This window comes from Archocentrus centrarchus, chromosome 16 (assembly GCF_007364275.1).
Source record: "Archocentrus centrarchus isolate MPI-CPG fArcCen1 chromosome 16, fArcCen1, whole genome shotgun sequence".
Lineage (NCBI taxonomy): Eukaryota > Metazoa > Chordata > Actinopteri > Cichliformes > Cichlidae > Archocentrus > Archocentrus centrarchus.
Window position 1 is genome coordinate 22298246 of NC_044361.1, and position 17163 is coordinate 22315408.

The window sequence follows — 17163 nt, forward strand, 5'->3', positions numbered from 1 at the left end:
TATAAACCAGAACTGGTTCAGACACCTGGCAGAGCACTGCTTTATATATATTTCCTCTTATTTTACTTTTCATTAGCAGGCCAGTCTCACTTCCTATCTTTGATCACTCTCTTTTTTTTAATCATAAACTAAAATCTGCTTGTTGCACAACCAACCAGTGTACCTACACAGCATGCCAAAGCTTCTGCAGTCTTTTAAAATAAAACTAGAAAACAAAGCTTGCTACATGTAGTCATTAATGCTGCAGTTGTAACCTACAGTTATATTTCTCAAAAAAGTGTCACTCAGTGAAGCATATTACTGTGCATCCTTGTGAATTTCATTCAGTAATTAAAAAAAAAAAAACAGCTTTTATACACTATATGTTTTCTTTGAAAAAAAAAAAAAGTTGAACATTGTGTTTCAAATGTTACCGTGTCCTTGTCTCCCCCGCTCAAGTCTGAAATACCTATTTGTTCAGATGACAGAGCCACAAAACAATAGGCTGTTTGTCATTTCCTGTTTTCAGTGGGTATGCGCAGAGATTTTAATGTGTAGTTTGTGCAATAACTTTAAAATCAGATTTTTTTTTTTTTGGCATGGAAAGTTTGATATTGACAGTGTAAAGGCATCTAAATGAAGCTTTCTCCAATTTCAAATATAGGTTTTGTTGCATTATAGTATCCATCGACTGTTTCAACTGGATCAGCTCACAACCTTCTGGTCCTCATGCGTGCAGCGCAGCCAGACACACGTTACAAAAACGAAAGCTAAATTTCAGCATTTCTTCTGCAACATCTTTTTTTTTTGTTGTTTGGTTAAATATAGAAATCATAAATGTAGTCCCGATTCTTTATTGTTGCTGTGGGATGTTTTTGTAAAGGCCTCCCATCTATCTACACACAAGTTGCACTACAACCAAAAGAGGAAGGGGCTTGACGAGTATGAAGGAAATAAGCTTCAGTTAAAGTGACATGTAATTTCCTGGTTGCTTGCCTCACGCTGGAAGACAAAAAACAAAAAACGAGCGAGTCAGACGCTGCTGGTGGTCAGGAGTGATGTGCAGCTGCTGAGCTGCTGACTATTGTCTACAGCGAAAGTTCATCTGAGACTGGGTTCGCAAGAACCCGGCACCCTGCTCAGCCGCATACAATGAGAGATGGACATAAGTCAATGCCAGTTGGTAATGTACATGTAACATTAATGTAGCATTAGGCAAGGCATAGTTGCAGAAAGAGTTGCACATTATTAGATTTCTGCTTCTCTTAGTCAAGGAACTTAAAGATGTAGTAAGATCTGACATAAAATGAAAGCATGCATGTTAGAAAACTGTATTGAACTGTAAGATTTTATTTGTAGTGCAGCTTTCCAACATCAGCTGCAGCAAATGCTGCTTGGGCAGTCTATTTGCTCTTTGGTTAAGGGGAAGTACCTGATAAATTACCATGTGGTGTTTTTTAATGTTATTTGTGTACGGTGAGTCAGGCAGTCTGAGACAGCTCACGTCTCCCTTCTCAACTCTTGATTTGGAGAAGCTTCAGCCACAATGCTTACTCGCTTGCTCAGTTATCAGAACGCTCAGGTTGTTTTGCCGCACAACACTGGGAAGCGTGTTTGCACATTTCTGCGTTTTACGATTTACTCTTGAAATGCTGCAGTCTCACAGATAGGGCTACCTGCTTGCATCACTAGCTTTGTATCAAATTTAAATGTATTTTTAACAAAAGAAAATGAGTTTAAAGTTGACCTGTTTCACTCGTGACCTGTGTGTAAAGAGATCAAGAGACTGATGTGTGGAGGGAAGACTGACAGGATATGTTGCAGTGCAGAGACTGATTGTAGCTGTGATAACAACTGTTGTATATAAACATTGTACAAATGAAGTTGTCTTGCATGACATTATAGCGATGATGACGTGCTCACAGTGAACAGAGAGCTGCTGTCGCCGCTTGCATTGACGTTATGAGTGGAATTATGACTTGAAAGAAAGGAACATGTTGTTTTTGTTTCTTTTAACCTCCCCCGTGATGAAAAAGGAAAGAAATAGCTCATGTGTTCCTCTCTGTGAGAATTGCATCTCTTTGCAACATCCTGTTACAAAAACAGGTCACAGCATGTTTTGTGGCCACCGTGTGTCAAAGTTTAGTGCTAAACCTTTTCTGTTTAGTACTAACAACTGACCACAAAGAGCTTGTTTCTAAAAATGTGCATTTTTTTTTCATGTACTGCATTGTTTACTAACACTGTACATGTAGCTAGAGGCGTGAAGGCTAATTTATTGCCTCACTTGTTTCTTTCCCTTCCACAGAAAGATGTGGGCTATCTGCAGCAGTGGCTGGAGGCATTTGTGGCATCCTTTGAGAGGCTCATTGATGTGCAGTCGCTGGAGCCTCGGAGGTGAGCAGTAACAGTTCTTTATTTTGCACAAACTACAAAGCCACATACTTCCACCAGTTTATGTTCCCCGAGGCTGATGAATTCTGGCCCACTGTGGAGATAAGAGTTGACATGTTTATGCTACATTGCCCCTACCGCATTGCCCTTTCCCTCATTGCTGGTGCCTCCCTTCCCTTCTCTTCACACATCTCCTCATATCCTCCTCTCTCATCTCCCAGGCTAGAGGAGAGCAGCTCGGAGGTGCCCCTGCTCCCCAGGGACGTCCTGGTGTTCCTTAGCACGCAGCTATGGCACAGTGCGCTACACCTCACCGGTACTGCAGGGCAAAACAGCACCCCACACCCACTGCTCCTCATCAAGTTCTTCATTATTGTTTGCAGGTGAGGGCTCACCCTGCTGCGTGTATGCTTTATAATGAGAGCCGCAAACATAATGCACAATTAATACACTGTGCCAATTAAAGTGTTTGTAAAATAACTTGCAGGAAGTGACTAATTAGGACAGGCTACTTCTCTAGTTTCTGCAAATTAGTGCTAGAAAGTTCCTTACATACTATGTTGACTGTATTTATCCTTTTTATACCTAAGATTACCATGCTGAGTGAGCACAGAGTTGTTAGAAGTGAGAGTTAGATGGATTCAAAGAATGCTGAGTTGAAATCTACTGGATGTCTACAGTGGTAAAGATGGAAGAAGTAGAAGTATAACATCCAGAGGAAAAAAAGCACAGTATTTAAGTTTTTTTTTTTTTAAATCAGATTTGACTGGTGATCATACAACCGTTTTTTGATTATGTTCAAGTGACCACTGAAAATAAAATTAATTTATTCCTTCAGAATGACTGACCAAAAAAGTGCTCTGATGACTTTTCTTAAGACCTAATTGCATGAATTTCTTTCTCCTTTTAGGAATATGGAGAACATTGACCCAGAGAAGACCCCTAGTTTTGTTTTCGAGACTATCAAGCTTTTGAATTTCTGTTTAGATCAGGTAAGGCCCTCATAAGCAAGAGTTCAGTGACGCATGAAAGGGTTTGGCTCAACAGTACGCTCACTAAATCATACATGGAAAGATTTGCAGAAATAGGATATGGAAGCAGAGATCCTGTAGACCTACACAGAACTGAGTAGTATAGTATATATGCTCACCCTAAAGAGAGAGAACTAGGTTATGGTGAAAAGAGAAGTGGGTGGGTGTGTAGTTGACCTTCTTGGAATTTTTCAATTTGAAAGATGTTAAAACAGGGGTTTCTATTCTGATTATGAACTAGAGATGATGCAAATGTGAACGAATGTGTCCCCCTTCAACAGTTAAAGAAGGGAGAAGGGGAGAAATCGTCTCTGCAGTTGGTCGTGCAGTATGGACTTGTGCTGTGTGAGAGCCTGTTTGACCCTTATCAGACGTGGAGGAGACGCCTAGCAGGGTGAGTGTGTGTTACTTCACCCTTGACATTGTTTGTGTGGGATGTGGAATTTAGGTGCACAAAGACGAGAAGGCTACTATTATATGCATTTAACGTCTTGCACAATCTTTTGTGATGGTAACACCTCATCTTGTTGCTTCTAAGCCTTAAAGTCAAACAAACCTCATTAGTATCAGTGGTATGAGTGACAGCCGCACACTAACTAGGCGTGATGTGAATGGGAGCACGGTAACTCGAGGCTTTGTATGTTACAGGGAGGAGGTGAGCTTGCTGGAGAGGAACAAGTATAAGTTCTCCCCGCTGGCCTTGCCAGAGGAGCTGCCTGCTCTCTTCCATGGTGAGGCACTCCCTTTCAGCTGTTCTGCAACTCTGATCTTTGTCAGTCTTCACATACCACAAGAATCAAAGTGCTCCTTGTCTTTAAAAAACATTATATCTCTTAGAAAAAATGGTTAATGGCTTGTGCAGTTGGTTAGCATGTTTGGTTTGAGTAAAAAAACTAAAAAAAACATACTCAATTATTCTGCATCTAATTATCAGGCTTCTGTTACCAGTCCAAGCATTTGCAATTACAGAATCACATTTGCTCTAATCTACTAGCCATGTGGGAAGGCCCAGCCTGGGCCAGTTTCAGTATGTCCACATTTTAGGAAGATTACTGTAATACCAAGTTTTAATTGGAAATGTTAAGGGCTACTTGTGTAATACCGATCCTATAAGTAAGGCTTAGGCTTTTCTCTTTTGCGTAACTGTAAGACAAAGAAGGCCAAGAGAATTTTTCTGACGTGTTGTAGCATGAACTTTTCCCTTCTATTTATTTATTTTTTTGCTGTTGGTCATTAACTGTACCCCCTTATGCTATTTAGAGTGACTGAAGTCTGGAGCCAGTCCCAGTATGCATTAGGGAAGGGGCTAAAAAGAAAATTTTATGCTTTAATTTGATTATATTTTGAGAGTATTGTTTGTTTTCTGTCATGTAGTTTAAGTATTACTGGTCTTATTGTTTATTGTCTTACTGTTTTTCCTGACACAGAAAGTCTACAGGAGAGCGAGAAGATCCCAGAGTTCCTCACACTCAGATTGGTTCATCTCCAAGGTGCTGTCATCAGTGGAGGAAAGGTCTGCTACCCTATCTGTCCTGTCTATCAATAATTACTCCACAGTCTGAGAAAAACAGGACGTGCAAATTAAAATAAAAGTGAGTCAGAGTCATTTATGCCTCTTTGTGTATTTTATTTTCAGAAGAATGGTCTTCTCTCCATCACCCCTTACTCTGTTGATGACCTCTTCTCGGTTCTGCGGGCATGGTGCTGCCGGACCTCCCCTGAACCCAAGGACACCAAACTACCGCGGCTGACTTTGCAGTGCCTGACAGCGATGATCCATCTCCTGCACACCAGCAGCCCTGTGGAGCGCCAGGTGGAGATCAGGACCATCCTAGAGAACTACTTCCAGCTCCTCAACTGGAACCGTCCACTTAGCAGTGACCGGGAAGATAGACAGTCCTGGGAAGACAGCCTGATCTCTCTCCAGAGCCAAATGCTAAGTAAGAACACACCCGCTGATTCTCAAGTCTGTCCGAGTGTAAATTGTTACCTTTTTTTTTTTTATCTCTCTCAGTGAGTGTGGAGGCCAAAAAACAATTGTCCCAGTGTGTGATAAATAAGATAAGTCAACATCCCATTGTTGTCACTTTTAGCTGCTGTTCCTGAGATCCTGCAGTGCTCTGACAGACCAGTCCTTCAAGCTATCTTCCTGAACAACAACTGCTTTGAACACATCCTCAGACTCATTCAGAACAGCAAGGTCAGACCAAGTCAATCAAAAAACTTTGTGCCTGATTTTTTTTTTTTTTATAAACTCTGTGCTTTTCTCAACCAGCCTGCCTCCCAGTCTGTCACCTTTTTTATTTGTGTCATGTCTATTTCCTCTTTAATTTTCTTAAATGCTACATCTGTTGACTAACCTCTTTCTTTTCTGGCTACTTTTAAACATCACAAACATCTTTATGCTGTCATGTTACACGTCCCTAATTTGGCTTTAATGGACATGTACCCTTGCAGGTGTAGAGAAAGAGACCAGGATCACACCTGTCTCTACTGCCTCCCTCGATTAAGTTTTTTTTTTTGTCTAATTGTCTGTCTGTGTGTGCTGTCTGTGTGTGCGTGTCTGTGTGTGTGCTTGCGTGTGTTTGTATGTCCTGTAGCTCTTTCAGAGCAACAGGCGTAGGCCGGAGCGTGAGGTTGTGTGTGACCTCACCACGCGTTTACTCACTGAGGTCGAAGTGGACCAGGTACTTTCCCCCACTCTGTGTTGCTATTGGTCTGTCAGCAGGAAACTCAGCCCTCTCTCCACTTGAGCTATTTAAACAGGAAGCTTGGGGCAGGAAGTTGGCTTACACTCTTTTGTAAATAAAGCAGGTAGCATGGCTATACATGATAATTTTCCACCGGGAGTCCCCTTTTTATCAGTCATATCTGTCCATCAAAAGTGTCCCCTCACAGCTCATGCTAGTTATTTCAGGCATTGTGTTGATTTTGATAGCACAGAAGTAAACAGGCTGAATTCCCTGTTGACAACACCGAGCAATAAGAGCATGCTGTGTTTTTCATGGTGCATGAAATGGTTGCTTTTCGATACACGTCCTTTCTCCTTTTCCTCATGCATTAACTGCTCTGACGTGTGACTGGTGGTACTTGTATAAAATGCCTGGCGCGTATCCTGGAGTTTGATGTTGCCTAATTTTCCGCAATAGTTGAGGATTGCTTCAGTTCTTTTTTTTTTTTTTTTTTCTTTTTTTTTGGTTGGCTTTGGGTTTTGCATGCTGAGACCTATCAGTAATTAACAAAGGGGTAATTGTTTGGCAACTTGTACAACCGTACTCTACTCTTACTTCCAATACTTATGGTGTTACAGAAAAAAAGCAGTTTGATAAAATTCCTTTTGCACTTTAAAGATTTAAGATAAAAAAAAAATAACCCATATTCTTTCGTGTGATGAGGGATTTGTGCAGAATTTACTGGTCATTTGTTTTGGAAATGCACCTGTTTTAAGGTTTTGGTGTCAGCTCATGATGATGCACATTTTTAATCGACTGTGCCTCCTTATTTTCATGCAGGTTTGGGAGAAAGGATCAGACAGCATTACAGTTCATGCCCTGGGAGTCCTCACAGCTATAATGAGTAACTCACCCAATGCTAAGGTAAATCTCTCCTTGATCTTGTGTAGCCAAAAACCTGCATGTTATCCTCAACACTACAGGCGTTACAATTCCTACAGAAACGAGTCACTGACGAGGAAAGTTGCTTTGGGAAAGCTCATTGTATTTCCTTCCATTGTATGGAAGTGTGCCAGCTAGTTATCCCCTGCAGAACAGCTTTCTCCAGCCTATTTCTGTCTCACTTCCCCTCAGGAGGTTTTCAAGGAGAGGATTGGCTACTCACAGCTGTTTGATGTGCTGAAGAGTCAAGGTCAACCCACCAAAAGGCTTCTGCAAGAGCTGATGAACATGGTAAAACATGCATTTCCTCATTTTCCCTAATGAGTACAGAGACAGTAGAAGTCAAACTGCCCTAATTTAAATGGTGTTACACTAATTAACCTGGAAAATTGATCATGTAACTTTGTCTATATCTCATTCTATATGTTATGCTCTCTGTCTTCTATCCAGGCAGTGGAGGGTGAGCATGCTCATGCTCATCACCTTGGCATTAGCAACGACCAGCCTTTGCTGTTGCTTCTGCAGTGGCTGCCTGACCTGTCAGGTCAGAGGGACCTCCAGCTGCTGGTGGCCCAGTGGCTGGCTGCTGTTTGTGGTGGCTCCTTGTCTTGTCGCACTGTAGCTGTGGAAGCCGGCATGGTCGGGGCTCTGCTGCAGGTTCTCTCCCACCCTCAGAGTCTGGACAGGCAGTGTGCAGATGCCCTTCTGGGCCTCCTGCAGGACTTGGGCTCTCTATGTCTCAAGCCAGAGGAGCTGAAGAGTCTCCTGAGACTCCTCAGAGTTGACCAGGACAATGGTGCAGCGGTAGGGAGGGTCCACCCCTACTGCACTCGGGTCATACGAGTTCTCTCAGCTGTGGCAGCCAGAGAAGGCAAAGACAGTGCCTTGCAATATTTTGATCTTACACCTCCAATGGCAGGGGTCATGGTGCCCTCAATCCAGCGCTGGCCAGGCAGTGGGTTTGCTTTTCACGCTTGGCTCTGCCTTAACATGGAATTTCCCTCTTCTCACTCAGACTTCTCCAACAACCGTAAACCTAATGCCAATTCTGGCATGGGTTCTCAGCATGACATGGGAAAAGGACCACGCAGGAAACAACTCTACAGGTAAAAGGACACATTTTTGAGCAACACTTTTTAATTATATTTATTGCTGTGTGGTAAAATTCTTGACAGAGACACTTTCGTTCTTCTGTAAAGTTTCTTCACAGCAAGTGGAACTGGACTGGAAGCCTTCTTCACCATGGAGGGTGTGCTGGTGGTGGCTGTTTGCACTAAGAAAGACTACATGGCTGTTGCTCTGCCAGATTGTCGACTAACTGACTCATGTTGGGTGAGTGTGGGCACATTGTAGCATATGTAATGTAATACATTGAAGGGTTTTCCTCTTGTGAGTGAAGTATAAACTAATGTTCACAATGCACCTTTGTAAGAATCAAACTTTTAGCATGGCATTTTTTTTTTTTTTTAACGTTGACTCTTGTAAAAATGTGTTTGCTCTTATATATTTTCAGCATTCAGTGGCTATAGTTCATATCCCAGGCCGCCGTCCTTTTGGTCAGAATTTGGTCAATATCTACATTGATGGAGAGCTGCGTAAAACTGCACAGCTTCGCTTTCCATCTTTCAGTGAGGTAACTGAAACTAGTATCTGATATATTCTGTTATTACAGACGATTTCCTCTTCAGCATTCTAAATACCTCTCTTTGTCCCCCGCTTGGACCTGATCCTGAAGCCTTTTACATCCTGCTGCATCGGCTCTGCAGGCCATCGGACCACTACCACCACCACCTCCCCCAGTCTGCCCACATCATTTTCCTCCAGTCCGTCACCTGAGTTTGCCTTCCCCACCCATGCCCCCTCCCTCATCCGTTCCCAATCCTTCCCAGCTTCCTTTGCGGGTGGCCGCTGGGGGTCTTCAGGAGACTCCACAGTGCACACAATCCCAGCAGGACTGCAGGACACAGAGTGGGGGACGCCCACATCCCTGGATGGCCTTCTAGGCACTGCCTTCATCTGCCATGAGGCTCTGCAGCAAACTCAAGCAAGAGCTTTACATGCTGCAGGTAGTCATGTTTTGCTGTAGTGCAAAATGTTCTTATACACTTTGGGTGTTACTGTATTTTAGGATTTAGCTCTTCCAGAATTCAACAGACTATCAAATGTTCAGGAAACTGGCAGTAAATAAAATCACAGTGCCGTGTTGTTGACAGATTACTCCTGCTCACACTGAAAACAAGAGTACTTTTTAAAAAATTTTACATACACACTGAGCAATGTTTGCATATTTCATGACTTAGACTGCTTTCTGCACTTCATCACAGGCCCCAATCATGTGTCCTTATTCAAAGTGGATGGAGAGTTGTCTGATCTCAATAGCAAACTGCTGCTCTACTACACTCCACAGGTAACTCACTGAAACTCAGCAGAACTTTCAGATTGCACTACGGTGGTTTTATTGGGTGAATTATAAATAGTACAGATTATTCTTATTTATGTGTGTGTGTTTTCTTCAGGCCTTTAAAAATCAGATATGTCTGGATCTGGCACCCAATCACCATTATGACGGGAGGCTTACAGGACACAGGGTAGTGATCTGGGACATCAAGGTTAGATATGAAACATTTTGAAATAGCTTCCCCATATTATATCCATGTGAACTTTATACTATACTGTTAATGCACTATACTCTGCACCATATGATGTCTTTTTTGTCATGGTATGATTTTCTGTTTTTTTGCTGCCTGCCTTTATAGGAGTCACGTAGAAGGTTACAAAAACATTATTTGTAGGTATGAGTTATATTTATCTTATTTATTAATTAATTTCTTTGTTTTTTGCTGCTCCTGCAGGATGTTGTAAATGTGGTCGGTGGTATGGGGGTTTTGCTGCCCCTGCTTGAGCAGGTATGTGAGGCTGAACAAGTTTACAATGGCGGTCAGGAGAGCTCAGATTTGCTGGGGCCAGAACTCACTTCCTCCAGAGGCTCTGCTGTAATGCTGCTGCCACTGAACAAATCTGCAGGTCAGTTCATCTTGAGTTCAGTTCACTTTTTACTGCTCTGTGCGTTCTATGCAGCTATAGTATAAAATCTGTCCAGCATGTTCTTATGATTGATTGATTGATTGATTGATCAATCACTCAAAAGTACTGGGCCACACTTCTCAATCTCTAAATTCAGGTGTTTTCAGTCCCATTGTCCCAAAATCAAGCACCTAGTCATGCAGTCTGCCTTTACAAACATTTGTGTAAGACTGGGTTGTTCTAAAGAGCTCGCTGAATTTGATTATGGTATTGTGTAATAGGATGCCACCTTTGCAACAAGTCGGTTTGTGAAATTTCTTCCCTCCTAGTGGTATTATTTATTGCAAAGTAGAAATGTCTAGGAACCGCAGCAACTCATTCACAGAGTGGCAGATCATGCAATGTTACAGAGCGGGGTCACCAAGTGCATAAAAGTCGCCAACACTCTGCTGACTCAAAACCTGCAGAGTTCCAAACCTCCCCTGGTATTAACATCAGCACAGAAATCATGCACTGAGAGTATGATGGCATGGTTTTCCACAGCCAAGCAGCTTCTGCAGGAGGCCCAGTACTTTTGTCCATATAGTGCATTTCTACTGGAGTTACTTTCTAGAAAAAATTCTATAAAATAGTTTATCACGCCTTGAGAAGCAGGGGTACGTTCCTGCAGTGATATGTTTCTGGTCAAATATTTTAAATGTGAGTGGTGTAAGACTCAAATACCATTCAGCTTCACTGTATCGGGGTGGCCTGTAATCTCAGAGTTGGTTACCTTAAAGTTTCAGTAAATTAAACCAAGCTTTCTGCATAACTACATACAATACACGAGTAGTAATCAGAAAGCACAGCAGGTTAAACCTAGTATCACAAAGTGACATCTAACTAGTAGTAAATTAGAGCCTAGATAGTAGTGCATGATACAATGACTAGCAGGAAGTTGTAGATAAACAATAAACATTGTGTAATGAATTCCAATAGGTTAAATGTCAGAATCTGTGTGGGCATAATGAGTAGCATAATGAGATGAATGGAAAAGCATATTCAACAAAATGAAACATATAATCTGGCATATGACTTATGACTCATCCTGAGATAAGAAAATGTCAATAAAGCGCTTTGTAATGTGAAAATATGACTGCCGGTAACACCGGAAATCTTGTTTTGCCCTATTTTTCTTCTCTCAGAGGGCAGACTAGAGAGAAACAGTGTTGCTGCATTCCTGCTGATGGTGAAAAACCTAATTCGCCAACACCCTGTTAATCAAGAGAGCCTTCTGCAGTGCCATGGCCCAAGCATCATAGGAGCCATGCTCAGCAAAGTAAGCTCCCCTCACAAGTTATCCATTCCAGCAAGTGGGAACTAAATGAGAGAAGCACTCATTATCATCTGAAAGTGAATATCTGACCTTTTCCGTTGTACTGCTTCAGCATAATCGCTGTGTAATGAATGGGTCTGGTGTTGTCGAAACAGCAATGTTTCAGAATGACGTATCAAATGATTTTGTGTGTGTGTGTGTGGGGAGGGTGGGGGGGTGGGGGGTATACAGTTTGCTAGATTGCATAGTCATTCTCTGAATGAGGACAAATGATAGATGCTGTACTACAAAAGTCTTGAAAGATAGGAAATTTATATGTTGACTCAAATCTAACAAATCACATAAAATATAAGGAAACAAGTGGGTTAGTTGTGATGCATCGCTGTCACAGCTGTTCTGAGTTTTAGGTTTGAAATTTCTTTATCAAACATTTGTTGCTCTAAACATTACTTGATTATAAATTTAACTAGCCATCTTGGTAAGCTTTTTCTGCTGCTGAATTCTGAATTAAAAGGGCCTCAGCCCTCAGAGTCTTTCTGTACTTATTTTTAGACAGGACAGATTTTGTACAAAGTAACAGTCTACAGGCCACAGTTTAATTTATTTCTTTCCTAAGGTCTACTAAAGTATGTATGGGTACATAGCTACATAAAGGATGTGGCATCTCTAAATTTCAAATAAACGATCAAAGTTTATTTGTACAGTAGATGGATTTCTTAGCTTACTGTATGTTTGAGTTCTGAACTTAATCATACAGTATTCAAAATGTAAATCTTCAATGATTGCACTTATTCAAGTGTTGCATTGGTGTAACACAGACATGCCATCATGCTGGCCATATATACTCACCAGGCATTTCATTAGGTACACCTTGCTAGTACTGGTTGGACCCTCTTTTGCCTTCAGAACTGTCTTAATTCTTCATGGCATATATTCAGCAAGGTGCTGGAAACATTCCTCGGAGATTCTGCTCCATATTGACTTAATGGCATCACACAGTTGCTGCAGATTTGTTGGTTGCACATCCATGATGTGACACTGACATTCCACCACACCCCACAGGTGCTCTACTGGATTGAGAGGTGGTGACTGTGGAGGCCATTTGAATACTATGAACTCATTGGTATGTTCAAGAAACTAGTTTGAGATGATTTGAGCTTTGTGACGTGGCATGTTATCCTGCTGGAAGTAGCCATCAAAAGATGAGCACACCATGGTGATAAAGAGAAGGACACGATCAGCAACAATACTCAGATATTGCATCCCCCACACTTTTACACCTGCAGCAGCAACAGCAGCCTGAACTGTTGATACAAGGCAGGATGAAGCCATGCTTTCATGTTGTTTATGCCAAATTCTGGCCCTACAATCTAAATCTAAATGTCACAGAGGTCTTGTTTTTTCCAATCTTCTGTTGTCCAATTTTGGTGAGGCCATGCAAATTGTAGCCTCAGTTTCTTGTTTTTAGCTGACAGGAGTGCCATCTGGTGTGGTCTTCTGTTCCTGTAGCCCATCTGCTGGAAGGTTTGACGTGTTATGTGCTCAGAGTAGCTCTTCTGCATACCTCAGCTGTAATAAGCAGTTATTTGTATTTAATGAAGTAACCGGTGAGTTCATGTTTAAAGGTATAATGTTAAATTGTTGCATCCTGCAAGGAAACTATGTCTTATTAATATAGCAATGGCACAGGCAGAACCACACATACATTATATAAACAAATACTTCTTCTTTAGTGTTATTAAAACAGACATTATACACAAAAATCCAAATAAACGAAAGCAATGCTGTACTGTAATACAAACATGCTCTAACCTCGTTCCTATCCGCTTGTGTCTACTGCAGGTTCCAGGCAGTATGATGGACATGAATGTTTTAATGGCATGTCAGCTGCTGCTGGAGCAGGTTTTCAATGAGGGCAACAGCCTACTTTTACAGCAACTCTACCAGCACCTGCTCTTTAATTTCCGCATCTGGACCAAAAGTCATTTTGCCGTTTGTCTGGGTAAGGCACAAACAGCCCCTTGTTGCTGAGTAATGCACCTGCACCTTTTAATGTCTGCCGAAGGCTTTTTGTGACCCTTTTATATGTATACACATGCTGGAAGGAGAAGGAAACGGGCTAAAGCACAACAGAGTTGAATACATTAATGTTTCAGGTTCAGGCTGTGGCACAGGTTAAAAGTGAATCTGTGACTAACGCACCACTTCAGCACCCCATGTTATAAATTGCACTTCTTCACCACAATCTTGCATATTAGTTTGACATTTCTAAATGTCAGCCTGAAAGAAGATGACAGAAGTATTCTTTGTCTTCCAAAGCACATGTGCAATACCTGCAGTCTGTGATAAACAAAAGCAAACAACGGATGAGGAGGAAGTACGGGGTTCAATACATTCTGGACACCCTTCGAACATACTACAGGTAAACCTTCCACTGCAATGGTGAGATGTTACATTAAGTTGAAAGATAGTTAGTGAATTCAAAAATGACTGAAATACTCCCTCACTGTTATTAAGTTATTGTAAACATCAGTGTTTTCTTCCCTTCTCTTTGATACCAAAACTTCATTTCTCAGATGAGAATTAATTTTGTTTTTTAATATCTTTGGTCACAGTGTGGAGAAAGATGGCAGCTCTCTGTCTGATGATAAGCAGACCATTCAGACGTCTCTATTTGCCTTGCTGAAAGATTTTCTCAAGTCTCCTACACCAGAGGAGCTTCACAGCGTCCTTGCCTACATTTTGACTGTAGGAGAAGAGCAGCAGGTAATACTCACATATTTTACAGCTGTTTTTATTTAAGGAGTTTAAAATTTCAATCATTTGACCTTTTTAATGTAATATTTTACTCCTCTTTTGTTTAATATATCCTGTTTTGGCATCACTGCACTTTCAAAATGCTCTTCATACGACTTCAAACTTTACCCTCCCTAATCCATCTTTCTTGGCTCTTTATCAGTCTACTCATTCACTTCTTTCTTCTTTTTTTTTGCTCACTCAGGTGGTGAGGGCTTTGGATGTGGTGTATGAGCTCTTGAGGGGCAACCCTCCTCGTGAGCAGGTGCAGGCCGTGCTGCTGGAGTGGGGCGTGGAGCAGCTGTACTGTTTGCTGCTCAATCCAAGCTTTGGGGATGAGGCCAGAGAGAGGGTCTTCAGGGTGAGAACAACTCACAGGCCCCCTTCTTAACATACTGCAATTTATTACAAAACAGATATTTGCACTGTACTGTAAAGTGTGAAAATGGGATTCTCACAGTTTCCCTGTGGTTTCCCTGCAGGTTTTATACAAGATCCTAAAGAGCGAGCGAGTGTCAGAGCGCAACAAGCACCGCATTAAACTGAAGGATTTTGGCTACCTTGGCCTGGTTTGCTGTCTTGATAACATTCCTGTGACCATGACCACTGTCCGGTGTCTGTACGAGCAGGTCCTCGCTACAGGTAATATAAGGACAAGCTTTTTCCTTCTGTAATGGAAACGGATGAAAAAACACATTTACCTATTCTTTAGTTAAGAATTGCTCTTTAAAGGGACAGTTCAACTCAAAATCAAGTGTACATGTTTGCCTTCTATTGTGTAGTGCTGTTTATCCATCTATACTGATTTGGTTGGAAATTCCTTCCAGTTATTCAAGAAAGTCCTCAGACCTCACTATTTGTTTCATGTAATAACTATTTTATCTTGCAAATTAAACCCACTGAATAAGAAAAAAAACTCAAAAATTGAGAGCCATTTTCACAAATATACTGAAATTTTCTTCAAGATATCTAACTGAGGTGTGTTGAGAATGCAATATACTGTGTCTCCTCTTAGTCATTTATAAATAATTGCTAAACTGGCATAATCTGATCTTTGTAGTCGGTGGAAATGAGGCAAGGATAACCTGTAGAGAGTGGGAAATTGTCACAGGAAAGCATACAATTTAACATTTATCAAGATTTCTCTAAAAGTCATTAAATGGACTTTTAAAAACCACGTGAAACTATGAAGATATTTTCATGCATGCTTCCATGTCCACCTTGAAGCTTCTTGATTCTGTGTATCACAGTGCATTACTATTTATCACTCAGCTAGAATCTCTGATTTCACTGGAACATTTTAAAGGATTGTATTTGTTTGTCTACAACTATTCTTGTCCATATTTTTTTCTTAATTTGTTATCATGTATAATGTCTCATTTTATTATGTGGCTGTCAGTTTTTGTACACAGGTCTCTCATAAAAAAAGAGCTCTTGATCTCAATGAGTCTGCCCATTTAGATAAGGAATTTAATAATAATAATAAAAGTTTCTGACAGTGGAAAAAATAGTGAATTAGTTCAAAGGAAAAATTTCTCTCAAAGTTAAAAAAATGCATGTACAATAAAAGCTGCAATAGATAGAAGTCCAAAAAAAACACATGCATGTGCTAAAAATAAATGAACTCCGAGCTCTCCTACATTAACCAATTAGGGCACAAAGCCTTACTTTTTTTTTTCTTTTTTTTTTTTTTTAATTCTTATGGTACTGAAAAGATCTGTAACTGGCCAAAATCTCTTGTCATGCACTATATTTTCTAAAGTGTGAAAAAACCCCAAAAAAGCCAGAGGATGTGAAGGACTTTAGTTCCCTCTCAGACTACCTCAGATACATTATTCTAAAATATTATTGCAGGTTTATATTTGAAAGGGATGCCGAAAACATATTGCCTACCCCAGCCTTAAATCGACTAACCAAACAAACTGAATAAACAGCAATAACTTCCTTCCAGTAAAACAAGCTTGAAATGATGATATCACCTTCCAAACCAACAAATTAAATTAACTGATGCTCCACAGATGCCAGTCCTAATTTTAGAGACCTCCTGGCTGTGGCGTGCCTGTCCCACCGCGCTGAACTTACAGTCCGACTGGACGTCTGTCGCAAGGTGAGCCCGCTTTTAGAAGTCACGCTCTTATAAAATCACCATAGCCAACTTTTTTTCCCCCCACCCATTATTATCAGTAATGAAAAGCTCTTGCTTTGTTTCCTAATTTTACCCTAGCTCTTTCATCTGATCTACTCCAACGAGGATTATGTGAAACAGCTCGCGAAGCAGCCCGGCTGGCAGGATGTTCTCACCAAACTCTATGTGAAAGAGTGCTATGAGGCCCACACTGCCACCATCGCAGACTCGAGCAACCACACTCCCGTAGAAACAAACTACCGGCCGCCACTGCGCAGAGATCAGTCCCTGGTCATAGAGGACACACGCACAGACATTTTCATGAGCTACCACACCTCGCAGGATATCGAGGATGAGGATGAGGAGGATGAAGGTGGGCAGCGGGACATCTCTGAGGGATTCTCTGATTTATCGCAGTCACCTCCCAGTGGAGGCGGAGGCCCGCTGAAAAACTTCACAAGCTCCATCCATTTTAAGTCGTTTGACTCGGTGGATCAGGGGAGCCACTCATCCTCTACGTCCAATCCAGTTGACATTGCCTCGTCTCACCATGAAGAAGAGGGAAGGGACTACCATCCACTCTCCCCCTTTGGTACATCGCCTTTTGATTTGGATTTGGGGGGCGTGGGAGAGACTGGCGCGCACACACCTGCAGGTAGTCTGACCAACACACCATCTCCTCTAGAGCACTACAAACCATTTCCACCGCTCAGACCAAGGAAGAGCTCCAGTTTGTCCAATGTGCTGGATGACACCAGCTATGGGACAGACCCTCCTACCGGAGATACGATCTCCAATACGTCCAACCCACAGGTATATCTGCTCCCTTGATTCAGGTTTCACTGACATTAGCATCTAAATCAGGGTTTTGAAATCAATCAGAAA

The 17163-nt window shown here is 41.5% G+C and overlaps 1 protein-coding gene across 4 annotated transcripts in view; it reads left to right on the top strand.

The window, feature by feature from the left end:
* The window catches only part of nbeal2 (neurobeachin-like 2), a 34565-nt gene that overhangs the window by 4697 nt on the left and 12705 nt on the right, over positions 1–17163 (top strand). For 2 of the 4 annotated variants that reach the window (XM_030749930.1, XM_030749929.1), the window contains exons 2-27: positions 2288–2376; positions 2595–2756; positions 3284–3365; positions 3686–3798; positions 4053–4135; positions 4832–4917; positions 5041–5344; positions 5498–5604; positions 6005–6091; positions 6917–7000; positions 7211–7309; positions 7469–8124; positions 8218–8350; positions 8532–8651; positions 8754–9084; positions 9343–9425; positions 9535–9627; positions 9871–10042; positions 11227–11360; positions 13200–13359; positions 13677–13779; positions 13973–14123; positions 14359–14514; positions 14636–14795; positions 16172–16260; positions 16378–17091. In XM_030749930.1, the coding sequence (XP_030605790.1) occupies positions 2288–2376; positions 2595–2756; positions 3284–3365; positions 3686–3798; positions 4053–4135; positions 4832–4917; positions 5041–5344; positions 5498–5604; positions 6005–6091; positions 6917–7000; positions 7211–7309; positions 7469–8124; positions 8218–8350; positions 8532–8651; positions 8754–9084; positions 9343–9425; positions 9535–9627; positions 9871–10042; positions 11227–11360; positions 13200–13359; positions 13677–13779; positions 13973–14123; positions 14359–14514; positions 14636–14795; positions 16172–16260; positions 16378–17091 (4551 nt within the window). Of the gene's footprint in view, positions 1–1034; positions 1163–2287; positions 2377–2594; positions 2757–3283; positions 3366–3685; positions 3799–4052; positions 4136–4831; positions 4918–5040; positions 5345–5497; positions 5605–6004; positions 6092–6916; positions 7001–7210; positions 7310–7468; positions 8125–8217; positions 8351–8531; positions 8652–8753; positions 9085–9342; positions 9426–9534; positions 9628–9870; positions 10043–11226; positions 11361–13199; positions 13360–13676; positions 13780–13972; positions 14124–14358; positions 14515–14635; positions 14796–16171; positions 16261–16377; positions 17092–17163 lie in introns of those variants that run through there. The other 2 variants (XM_030749932.1, XM_030749933.1) reach the window with 2 other exon arrangements.